Here is a 12387-nt window from a genome sequence, read left to right on the forward strand (position 1 = left end):
ACATCAAAAGTTGGGTTTCAGATTAATTGTTGTAAGATCGAGTGGGCCAGATTGAATTATCCAACGGGCCCGTGTCAGGTTTAGAAATGAGCAAACATTGTCCGCTATAAAACGATTTTATTAACTTCGCAACAATAATGAATCTCAAACTTTTTCATAACACAACAAACTTGTATATCAGGGCTGCAAGTTGTATTCCTTCTTCTCTGGTGCAATTATGGTAACCTCGTAAGAAGTTTTGAAACTTTCATGATAATAATGGAATATTATGTCAGCGTTCCGATCTTCCCCAGGTGTTACCTTCATCCATAGCTTACGAATGAAAACCACTTGGCAATTTGATGAATCTAAAATAATTGAAAATTAAGAACGGGGGTGTGCAACCTTTAATACAGGAGGGCCAGATAGAAATAACTGGGTGAAACTGCGGGCCACAGATTTATTCAACATGGGCTATGTAGTAGTTACACGCACAAAAATTTGGGTTATTTATTTTGTAACATGCATTGTTTGCATTGTTTGCACAAGCTAGATGAATTGGACTCAGATATAGGCTTCGCAACGCAAAGGGATTAGAATTACTCGCATGCACCAAATTAAACTGAAAACTAATTTCGCGATAAAATTTGTCTTTGCTTTCACTACACTCCTCGCTCTGTTTGGAACTTGACTGCACGAGGCATGCCTTCCGAAATTTTGCCCCAACATGTCATTAATCTATGCTTTAAGAGCAGTTATTCTCAATCTGAGGTACACACACCACTAGTGATACACAAGCAGCTTTGAAATATTGCAACATTTCACTTTTGTATTCGCTGGACAGCGTTTATAGCGCTATCAATCCTTGTCTTTAGAGATCGCCCTCGCCCGTTATAGTCCGCCAAAAACGGAACGGGCATGTTTTCGCCGTTTGTGTGTTACGTCACAGTGCGTTTGCATTAATAAATTGACAAATAAGGGAGCATTTGTGATAGTGGCTAGTACCGGTACTGATCAAAGTGTATTCGTACGAGGTTTCGGATAATTTGGTGGTTATTATATGATGTATCGTGACGCAATGCGCAAAATGGCGAAAACATGCCCTTTCGTTATAAGTAGACAGTAGCGGGCGAGGGCGATCCCTAAAGACAAGGATTGGTAGCAATATAAACGACGTTTAGCGAATACAAAAGGTAATTGTTGCAATAATTCGAAGTTGCATTCGTACCACTTGAAATACTCCCGCGTATCACTCACTAGAGCGCGTAACTCAGATGAAAATGACTGCCCTAAGTCTAAGGCATAGATTGATGACTTGGGACAAATTTCAGACGACGCCACGCGTGCCTCGTGCAGTCAAGTTCCAATCAGATTGAGGAGTGTAATGAAGCAAAGGCAAATTTTATTGAAAAATAGCAATGAATTCTATTATTTATCTTTATAATGCTATTCTCTGCAAAATATTTTTTTTCTCTCTTACATTTATATTGTAGATATTTTAATAAACATTTGTCTACACTTGGTCTGATCACCTTGTATAACAAGATTCAGCCCAAAAACCTGCTTAGAGTTAACAGAGGTGTAATAGCAACCACGTTCTCATTCAGGATGTGCCAATCAGCGAGCTGATAAAAGTAATACTTTGGCCATCTCATGTAGCCCAACAATATAACAGGGATGTGGCGCATCCTGCTAAGCATTAGAAATATGCTCGCCAAACCACGTAGGTTCGAATCTCATGCGGGGATAGTTATGTGCAAAAAAATTGCTGGATTCCTCACCGCCGTAGGGTGGTTCACGGTTATGGCTTACTCCACCATAATGTCCAAGCTTCCGAAAACTAATAACTGGCTAACTAATTTCATACTCGACATAAACTGGTAACATGGTTCATTTCTTTTCGCCCGGTATAAATATGTAAATCCTATTCTATCATAATTAGCCTAGCCACACACATAGTTAAGTGTAATGCTAACTACTATGACTACTTATCTCACCATTGTGAGTTTTGTCTTTCACAAATTTCACAAAACATTCATCGTCAGGAACTCAAATGTTGTTGCCCGCAATATTGACATACAAACTGAAGCCTTCTGCTGATTTTAGTGCAAGACGATTTGCAATGGTGTTGCAGAAATCTTTAGCTTTAGTGCGTGATCGACTTCAAAATTCTATCAAAGAAAAAAATAAAAATAAAACCTGAAAATCAAGACAAAAAGTATAGGTATTTTTACCTCATTTAATAAATCTGGAAGGGCAAATAGGGAATCAATAAATTCCCTTTGCAATTTGAAAAATCTTTAGAACTTTATGGACACCCTATATATATGTGAACATGGCATCAAGTATCTGATTACCTTACATGGGCTTGAAGATTCAAATTTGTGGGGATAATAATATGCCATAGAATTGCTGGGAATCCTCTTTTAATTCAGAAGAACATGTTATTATTACTTCAAGCTGGAGCACGTTTGTCATGATTTTGTCCGGCAACTTGTTATTTTTAACTCCTTTCTTCAATGAACCAAAATTATAAAATCTAAACAAAATGGATACTACCTGGCTTGTGTTGTCGGGAAACCGAATCAGGAAAGTCTCAGAAGCCTGAACTGTTTCCCCTTCTTCTTTCTCAGGAATACCTTGTTCATGCAATGTACTTTTAATGCAAAAAAAATAATATTAATATCAAGTTAAATAACAAGGCACTGAGTTATGTTTGCATAAATGGACAAGATGTATAATGAATATTGAGTCTACAATGTTGAAAAGCAGGTTCTACTTTGTATCGGACTCACTTCCAACTGGTTTTCTCATTTCAGAAATTGTCTCTACGTAAGCTGCATTAACATGGCCACTGCACATAAATCTAATACATAACTTTGATTTTGCCAAATAGTTAACATTCCTAGAATAGTGCAAACTCATGCCAACCCAGTGCTTATTGGACACAAATATGTTACATTTGTTCTTGTTGTTGCTGTTGGGATTGTGGTTGTTGTGAAAAAAAAGTTATGTATTCTAATGATGTTTATCAAAATAAAATTTCTTTTTTCTGGTTAATTTAGGGGAATGGACCATTTACTGCGTAAAATAAAACATAAAAAGTTACTTTCCAGCAAACTTTTTGAAGGTGTAACTGCTTGGGTAGTCAGCTCTTGTTTCGTCCATGTTCTAAAATGAAATTAATATATTGAAGCAAACACCCAAATTTTGTTTGAATTCGAAGTTACAGTGAAGCAGGCATTTATAGCCAGTGAGAGTCTCGACCCTATGTTTATGTACAGCATTAATCTTTTTGGTAAACAGTACAATTGTCTCAACTAACCTTTGTAAATGTTGATTGTTCTACCAAAACCTTGTTATCAGTCTGTTATTACATGGTAATTATTGCTTGCTGTGTTGGCAGTTTGCAACAGGCTAATAGAGGAACTTGTAAATGTGCAATCCTTAAGTGTATATCTGTTTAGGGGGCATTTGAACCTTTTGTTGTTGCAGAGGTTGCATATGATTCATCTACATTTAGGTTATGAGTAGGGCTGGTAATTTTTGAATACCTGAATACCTAACATGTTTCATCAATAAATCACTAATAAGAAAAGAAAATACAAAAGCATCTATGTGTAAGAAACAGCGATTGAAAGTTTGCTTCACAAAAAATTGTAGGATACACTTTGACATCAGGAATATTAAAAAGTGTTCTTATTTATTTAGTTCAGATATTCATTGTGGGGCTCCGTAAATAATAGTATATCGTTTCACAGGCTCTATAACACCAAAAGTTTGAGAACTGGTGTAGAGTAATTAAAACTGACCAATGATTGTAGATAGCAATAAATTAGAACCTGGAAATTGTGATTGCTCTTCAACCTCTGACAAAGAGCTGAACCATCGATAACTTATTATTGTCAACACCCAATTTAGCAAAGACAGAATGTCCTATCAAGCAATTAAATTTTCTCTTTTTGATACTCTGCATAGATTTCGTTAACCAAATCTATTTCATCAGATAAACAGCAAAACATTGTTGTACATCGACCAAGATTTCAATCAGGGACCATTGAAAATTTATTAGGCAGTATTTTGGAATCAGAAAAAAACAAACAATGAAAAACTGAGAGAAACAAACAAAAGCCTTCCTAAAATCCTGCAAAAACTGTGACCCCCTAAATTTATTCAAAAGCTTCCTAAAACAGTGAAAAACAGTCAAAAATTATTAAAACCCTCACAAAAGGATGCAAAAATTGTGAAAAATACCAAAACAGTACAAAGAATGTAAAAAACATCCTAAGCACTTAAAACTATTGTTCACTAAATGGCTTTAAGTTAACATTAAAAGAATATTCTCTGAGATCAAATTTTTATGAATAAAATTCAGTGGATTGTAGAAAGAGTGAACGAAATCTAAACTTGTACCGTAGTAAATAGATAGCGACTTTTTAACCAACCTTATTACGAGAAACTTTCTGTGCTATTTCCTCTTGTTGTTTCTTTTCTGCCAGATTTTCCACATTTTCTTTCTTGTCATCCGATTCCTTAACGAAAAAATATACCTCAATCCAGTTATACCATTCGTGACTGTATTTAGAAAATAGTTAACCAGGTTTTCAGGTGGTAAAACATGGTACTGAACCATGAGACAAATAAATAAAACATTTCAACATGATATTGTAATGTTGGTGATGGGTAGGGTGCGGTGGGTGGGATTTAAACCCGAGATGGTCAACCTGCGATTCTAATTAGTTAGGTCTAATGCTTAACCATCTAAGCCAGTGGATTCTAACTCATTTTGTGGCCCCCTCTTGGAGACTATTAGCCCTGTTTATCACTTCAGGGGTATTTATAGTGTTATTTTGATTGGTAGATTTTAAATCTCATTATGTTCAAACAATTTATGCTCTAGAACAGGGGTCACCAAACTTTTTTGACCATGAAATTGACATAATTTAGATAAAATAAATAACTATTAACTGGTATTTGAATTTTTTCATTAGCGCATAAATTTCCCAACATTCGGAGCTTTTAAAAATTACGCTTCAGTTATACAAAGTGCAAACTAATGATATTGTCTATGAACACCAATAAAATTTATAAGAACGTATATATTTCTTACCTAACCTGATACTTATCAATTTTTATGAAGTTTGTACAATCAGAACATCGTTAATTAACCACTGTCAAACTATCATGCACAACTCCAGCGTTTATTTGCGACGATCTTTCGGCGGTGCCAATGATCGTTGCCAGATTAAATCCTGAAATAGTCTCAATATTCCATAGATGTGACGCACATCGAAAGATTGGTGTTTGATAAGTGTTCTTTTTTCATATTTATTACAGTTCTTATCAAAAAAGTAATACAATCCTTATGGAAATAATTGGCCTGTCGGGCGGTACTAAAATTCCGATATCTCCGCTATTTCTCGACCGTTTTTATAAAACTTTTTTCCTAAACTTTTTATAAAACGTTGCGTGCCAGTAGAGAATTTTAGCCTATTTTATCACAGCTATTTATAGAATAATTTTTCATTACTTAAATTACTTACATTAAAACTACAACTCTTAAGGAGGCAAATGATGATTGACTTATTTGACTCATACTCCCAATTTCCGAAACACAACCAAAGACTAACGAATAGCATTCAAAGCCGCCATAACGAAGTATTGTTCACAACCACGACTGAAAATCTGTCAGGTTGACAAAAGTGTCTGAGAGGATGCGAAAAGGCCTATTATTACGTCACTTTTTTGCATCTTGCTGATTGTAGCCGTAGTTTGGTGACCCCTGCTCTAGAAAGTGAGAGCCACCTTAACCATATCAAGCAAAAAAACAGGTAAGAATGGGGAATTTTCTTGTAAAGGTAATGTAAAATCAGTTTTGCACCCGACATGTTGCCCCCCTCCAACACCTCTCTCCCCACTGGGAGGCCCCAGGCCCAGGTTAAAAACCGCTGCTCTAGGCCATCACACCGACTATCAATATTTGAAATATCAATTTTGGCTCCAACCAATTCTGATTGTCCTGATTAGAGACAAACCTGCGCATCTGAATTTTCTTTCAACTTCTTTTTCAGTTCAATTAGTAGTCTTTTTTCCTTTTTCTTGCCTTCCAATTCATGGATGAAATAGTAATCAGGCTTAACTTTAATATCTCAACTTCAATCTCTTTAATAGACTCTCTCGCAAAGCCATTTTTATTTCCAAAAAGAAAAAAAAATCATGATGAAAATTAGGAAACAATGATATTTGCATTACTTGGGAAGGGAAACCATGGGGAACCAAAACTGGTTATTGATCAGCGACACTCAAGGTTCTTACATCTAATTGATTGGGGAAGAGAGTTTCAAAATTACTGATATTAATGGTAAATAACATATAAATTTTTGCAAATTAGCCAACTAACATCTTTTATTGGAGATCATTACTAGAAATTACCATGTATTGAATGAGCCGTAAGACCGGCCTGTTTGCACTGAGACTCTTTTTTATAACCAATGCCTTTCGAGTTTTTTTAAAAAATCTTGACTTTTATCACCATTAAATTTCTAAAATTTTGACCCTCAAAAATTTAGAAATTTGAGTCTGACCTTGTCTCTGGGGAGTTTGCAAGTACCAACATCGGCTCCAAGTCTGAGCTCTTTTCTAATTTCAATCCTTTGGTAAACCTATCAAACAATTAAATGGTTATTATCATTTATCCAGTAAAATACAAACAACAAATGAAAAAAAAAGCTTATTAAGGAACCAGATTCTTCACGGCTTTGAAAAGATTACCCCATTTGTTACACCCTGGCTTTGGTGGGATGTATAGGATTTTAAAACAAGACATGTAATTGGCTACAACATATTTTGATCTGACATTTTACCTGCAACTGGTTCTTAAACGGTGGGGCGCCATAAAGGGGCCATTGACAATTTTTTAAGGAGGCTTTATGCTAATTAAAAATGAAAATATTTGTTAAATTTTATCTTGTTGTCCTATTTTGGCAAGTTCAAAAGGGAAGTTAAGCATTCTTTCCAAATCTTGATGAAGCATTCAGAATTACGCTTACATACGTTCGCCTTATTATCTGTTATTGTAGATAATGTTAGCTAGTTTCTTTAAGGTGGGGTGGAGGACTTGAAAAATTAAAAAAGCGGGGGGTGCACGACTTAAAAAGTTCGAGAACCAATGTGCTAGGCCATCATGCCGCTAAATTATATATATATATATAAATATATATTTTGGGAAATTGGCCGCCAAGTTATGCAATAACCAGAAGAATGAACATGCTTCAAATCCAACTACAACAATTAAATACAACAGTCTATATATGCACTTTGTGTTCAAGGAATGAATTTGGTATTATGAACAGTATAACTGAGTAAATACAACTCACTGTAGAAGTGGAGACTTTGTAGATAGAAGACGCCGTAGCATCCACGTCATCTTGAACATGGGAAACAACCGTTGCATCATAGTCCGCAATCCGTGATTGCTTGCGATTCTTTAGCTGAAAAAAGTTTCTGTTCTTAGTATTGTTTTAGTTGCACAAAACTCCATTTGTTCCGTTCAATAAACTTTCATTTGTTCATAATCAATTTTCCACATTCATGGCAAAAATAAGGCAAGCATTTGATAGCAAGTATCCAATTTCAATTTTGACAAAATGTTAAAGAAATTTAGGAGCAAGGTTTTCACTAAATATTGCAAACGTTAATCAATAAGTTGAATTTTTATATAGTTTGCGTAATAAATAAAAAACATGGATCAATATTATTGTTAAGTTTTTTTCTCTTTCCAAATTATTTCTTATTCCTGTGTGTTTTTATATTTTTGCAAATCGATTGAAACAAAAGTACAAACCAGTTCAGAAAAATGAATCTGTATTTCATTTTGAATCAGTTCCTCATCTGTCAATTTGCTTTTCTCTATTTCTTTGCTGATAAGTTTATGAAAAAAAAAATATAATAGCTGTTTATATATTTTCAAATATCAGTACATGGCCTAGTTTGAAGTTGGGAGTGAATGAGCGATAGTTGTGTAAAAAAAAAGAGAAGTTCATTATTACCGTGAGAGATTACCCTGTGCAGATTCGCAAGTGCGAATCTCGTCGAAGATAGTTATGAGAAAGAGAACCGCTGGGCTCGTAGAACGAAGCAAGTAATCATTGGTCAGTTACCGCTACCACCATCTAGAACAGGCCTGGGCAAGCTCCGGCCCGCGGGCCGCATCCGGCCCGCGGCAACGTTTCATCCGGCCCGCGAGCAGATTTCTAAATTAAGACACCTACATTTTTTATTTAAATATAAAATATACTTTGAGGGCAAATTTCATTAATGTAATAGAAATAAGCGTTTTGGTAGCTTTGTGTATTTTAGATTAGACCATGGCATAGTACCAACTGCTATCTGTAGTCATCTTTGTCGCAACGATCAGCGCTTGTTTTTGCACGTGATTACTGAACAGCAGAGTAATCGAAGCGTGAATTTTGCGCGCGTAATTTCGATGAGTCGCGTTTTGATTCGTGTCCCAATTAAGAAGGATACAGTTAGGCTAGTCAGCTCTGCGCTACTCAGCGTTTCAAATATTGTAGAAGTAGTGGTATGTAGATAAATTGTTGAATTGCGCCCAGCTTTATTTTATTCTTTGTTTATCCTTTTATTTATGTAACTTGAACTGTAGCGTCAATTCTAAACCTGTGCTAGATCTACAAAGTTGCAAAATGTCAGCCGAAAACAAGAAAAGAAAAGTTGACACAGAATGCAGAATTTTTAACAAAAGTTGGACAGCGAAGTATTTAATCACAGAAGTCGATGGGATAGCTGTTTGTCTGGTTTGCAAGGAGAAGGTCGCGGTTATTAAGGTTTTTAATTTAAAAAGGCATTTTGAGACAAAACATGCAAAAAAATACAAAAATCTAAGTAATAATGAAATGGCGCAAACAGCGGAGAGTATGGTAGCAAAGCTCGAAAAACAGCAAAGTTTTTTCACACGACTCCATGCATCTAATGATGCAGCTGTCATGGCCAGTTTCGTAATAGCTCACAAAATCGCTCAAAACAGCAAACCATTTTCTGAAGGGGAGTTCGTCAAAGAATGTTTAGTAGAGACGGCAGCAATTGTTTGTCCTGATAAAACAGATGCTTTTAAACAAGTTCCGCTATCGAGAAGAACTGTCACCAGAAGGGTTGAGTGTATCGCAGGAGATTTAAGAGATCAGTTGCTACATTATGTCAAACAATTTGACTTCTTCACTTTGCGTTAGACGAGAGTTGTGATGTACGCGACACTGCTCAGTTGCTTATTTTCGTTCGTGGAATTACTTGTGATTTCAAAATTACTGAAGAAATAGCTGCTATAAGACCAATGAAAGGAACAACAACAGGTGCAGATATTTTTAGCGAGGTAGATGCATCCATGGATAAGTTGGGACTTAAATGGGAAAAATTGGCGGGAGTGACGACAGATGGGTGCCCAAATCTTACAGGAAAAAATGTGGGATTGTTGAAGCGCATGAAAGACAGAGTTAATGAAATTGACCCAAAGCAGCAGTTAGTGTTTTTACATTGTATCATACATCAACAGGTATTGTGCAAGTCAGTGCTAAAAATAAGCCATGTCACTGATGTTGTTACAAAACTAGTTAACTTCATCAGGTCTCGAGCACTAAATCACAGACAGTTTATTTCCCTGTTGGAAGAGCAAGAAAATGAGCACACTGACATAGGATATCATACAACTGTGAGATGGCTCAGTTCAGGCAAAATACTGAAGCGAGTTTGGGACTTGCAGCAGGAGATTCGAGAATTCTGTCAAACAAAGAACAAGGATATTCCGCAGCTTTCAGATAAGAAATGGTTATCTGATTTTGCTTTTGTTGTTGATGTCACTGCTCTATTGAATGAGTTGAATTGCAAACTCCAAAGTAAAAAACTGTTTGTGCATAATATGCACAGCTTGGTAAAATCGTTCATAACGAAATTGCAGTTTCTTTCACGCCAATTACAGAACAATAATCTCGCTCATTTTCCCACACTCAACACAGCTACCACATCTGCAAATGATTTTCAAAAGTACTCTACAATGCTAGATGCACTGCATGCTGAATTTTTAAGACGATTTGAAGATTTCCGATTAATTGAAAATAAAATGAGTATGGTCTCTTCTCCTTTCACCAGTAACGTGGAAAACATACCATCTGATGCACAACTCGAGCTTATTGATTTGCAGTGTGACACTTTACTTCAGGAAAAATTTAAATCATCTGAAATTCTGGATTTTTATTCCTCTCTAAATAAAAAAAGTTTTCCCAACATAAGGAGACATGCTCAAAAGATGCTAGTTCTTTTCGGATCCACTTATATTTGCGAGCAAACCTTCTCAGTAATGAATTTTACCAAATCGAAATTTCGGTCGTCTCTCACCGATGAACATCTTTCTGATTTGCTGAGAATATCTACGTCTGCCATTGAACCCGACATTCAAGGACTTGTTAAGGCGCAGCAGAGCATACACACGTCTCATTAAAAATAACAATTGTATTAGATTTTGTTTCATTCAATTGTGTAATAAAATACAATAAAAAACGCAATGTGGATTGACTCAAATTAGTCCGGCCCGCCACTGCATTTTGATTTGCAATGTGGCCCTCGAGCAAAAATAATTGCCCAGCCCTGATCTAGAAGGTAAAACTGGTTGATCATTTGCCAGGCACGTAGACTGACTGGTAACTGCCACATGACATGGTTTACCATTTGAATAGCTGTTTTTCCTTTCCCCTCAGACCGAATAGGAACTGAAAATCTTATCCTATCCTAGCTCTACTCCTAGTTATGGTGAAGAGCGCTAGGTTTAATAACAAAAATCATTAAAGCGAGAATAGCACACAAGAGTTTTTTCACACCAAACAACTTTGATTTCATCTGAAAGAGATGATTTGGTAGTTGGAGCGTTGCACTAGTTATTTTTTAGATTAAGGATCTTATGTCCCTAACTCACATGGAGATTATTAAATTGGAAATGCCCAATTTTTCAAATTTCTAAACTGTAAAAATTCAATATAAGAATAAAGATTAGAATGAACTTGACCCCTGGCTATGAACATTCCTAAAAATATTTTCAATCTCTGCACCGGTTTTATCTATGGCTTTATGCGAAACGATTAACAAGTGCAAAATCATGAACAAAGTAACTTCACTTTACGCGTCTTGAATATACAGAATAAACACTCTGACATATACACGGTTATAATGGTTAAACTCAATATTGCACACCTTCGAGTAACCAAAGGAAGTGTGAGGTCAGCTGTGGCAATAAGGTTGTTGCGATATCACAATGTCACCCCTGCTGATACTAACACAACGACGCTCCGATTCTCTCATTGAGTCCAGTTAATCAGTATGTCCAGTGAGTAAATATCAGTTGATGACGAGATCAAATTATTGTCCTTTCATGACTCAAATAAATACATTTTGAAATGAGTTAACAGTGGGAAGCATTTGATAACTCAGTATAATTAGTGAATGCCAATAAACAAAGTAACTACCAAGACACACCAACAGGAATGCGATCTCAAGGTAAGAGAGTGCATGGCGTATTACCTACACATCTGGTTGGCCATAATCAGTCATCAGTGACTGGTAATATCACAGGTTATGCTCAGCCCTCTGGGCAAATGCTGGTTGCAAGAAATAAAATAAAGATACAGTTAACGACATTTTCATCAAAAATGCAACATTTTCCAAAAAATGCTACAACTTTATCTATATCTTTTAAATTTTTCTCACCTGTTGCTTAGCTATTGATAATTTTTCCTGTTCTCTTGCGAAAAGAAGTTGCTTGTATTGTCTTTGTGCAATCATCCCTATGTATAGAAATAAGTGATTAGATCATTAGAATGACCCGGATTTCATCCAACCTAATCATAACTTATTACGTGGCCAACAAATGTCATATGTTCAGTTTATCCGTAATCTTTTCTCTTTTTTAGGACAAACTATTTTTCATATAACAACTAGGCTCAGTGGTGTGGTGCATCGTATTAAAAGTTAATAATTAAGAATAATCGTTGATAATTAAGAATACCCTTGCCATCACACCTTTGATTACTCTGCGTGGGTTCGCATGTTCTAATCCCATGCTGGAATAGTTACGTGCGAGATGATTGCTGAACTCCTTGCCGTCGTAGGGTGGTTCACATATGGTTAAACCATCTTAGTGGCCTTTCTAATCTCCGGGATGGATATGTAATATGTAAACAACACCATTGATTCTTAGCTAAAAATCACCTCTAACACCAGCTTGGATTCTCATTATAGCCCATAGCCTATGTCTATGATGTCTTCTTATCAGAAAACCACGACAATAAGCTTGGAAACCAATGATTCTTTTCCGAGCAAAATTGTAGCGGAAAGCCAATCGTCGCGCTC

At 36.0% G+C, this 12387-nt stretch overlaps 1 protein-coding gene and 1 pseudogene across 1 annotated transcript; both read left to right on the forward strand.

Moving 5' to 3' along the window:
• Nucleotides 1-8681: 8681 nt before the first annotated feature.
• On the forward strand, nucleotides 8682-9224 carry LOC144427220 (EPM2A-interacting protein 1-like). The gene has a single exon (XM_078116076.1). It carries the CDS (start codon nucleotides 8682-8684, stop codon nucleotides 9222-9224), a length of 543 nt encoding a protein of 180 aa, XP_077972202.1.
• Nucleotides 9225-9325: 101 nt separating this feature from the next.
• Nucleotides 9326-10486, forward strand: LOC120341803 (general transcription factor II-I repeat domain-containing protein 2A pseudogene; annotated as a pseudogene).
• The last annotated feature ends 1901 nt before the right edge of the window (nucleotides 10487-12387 follow it).

The sequence above is a fragment of the Styela clava genome, chromosome 9 (assembly GCF_964204865.1).
Source record: "Styela clava chromosome 9, kaStyClav1.hap1.2, whole genome shotgun sequence".
In the NCBI taxonomy this organism is placed as follows: Eukaryota; Metazoa; Chordata; class Ascidiacea; order Stolidobranchia; family Styelidae; genus Styela; species Styela clava.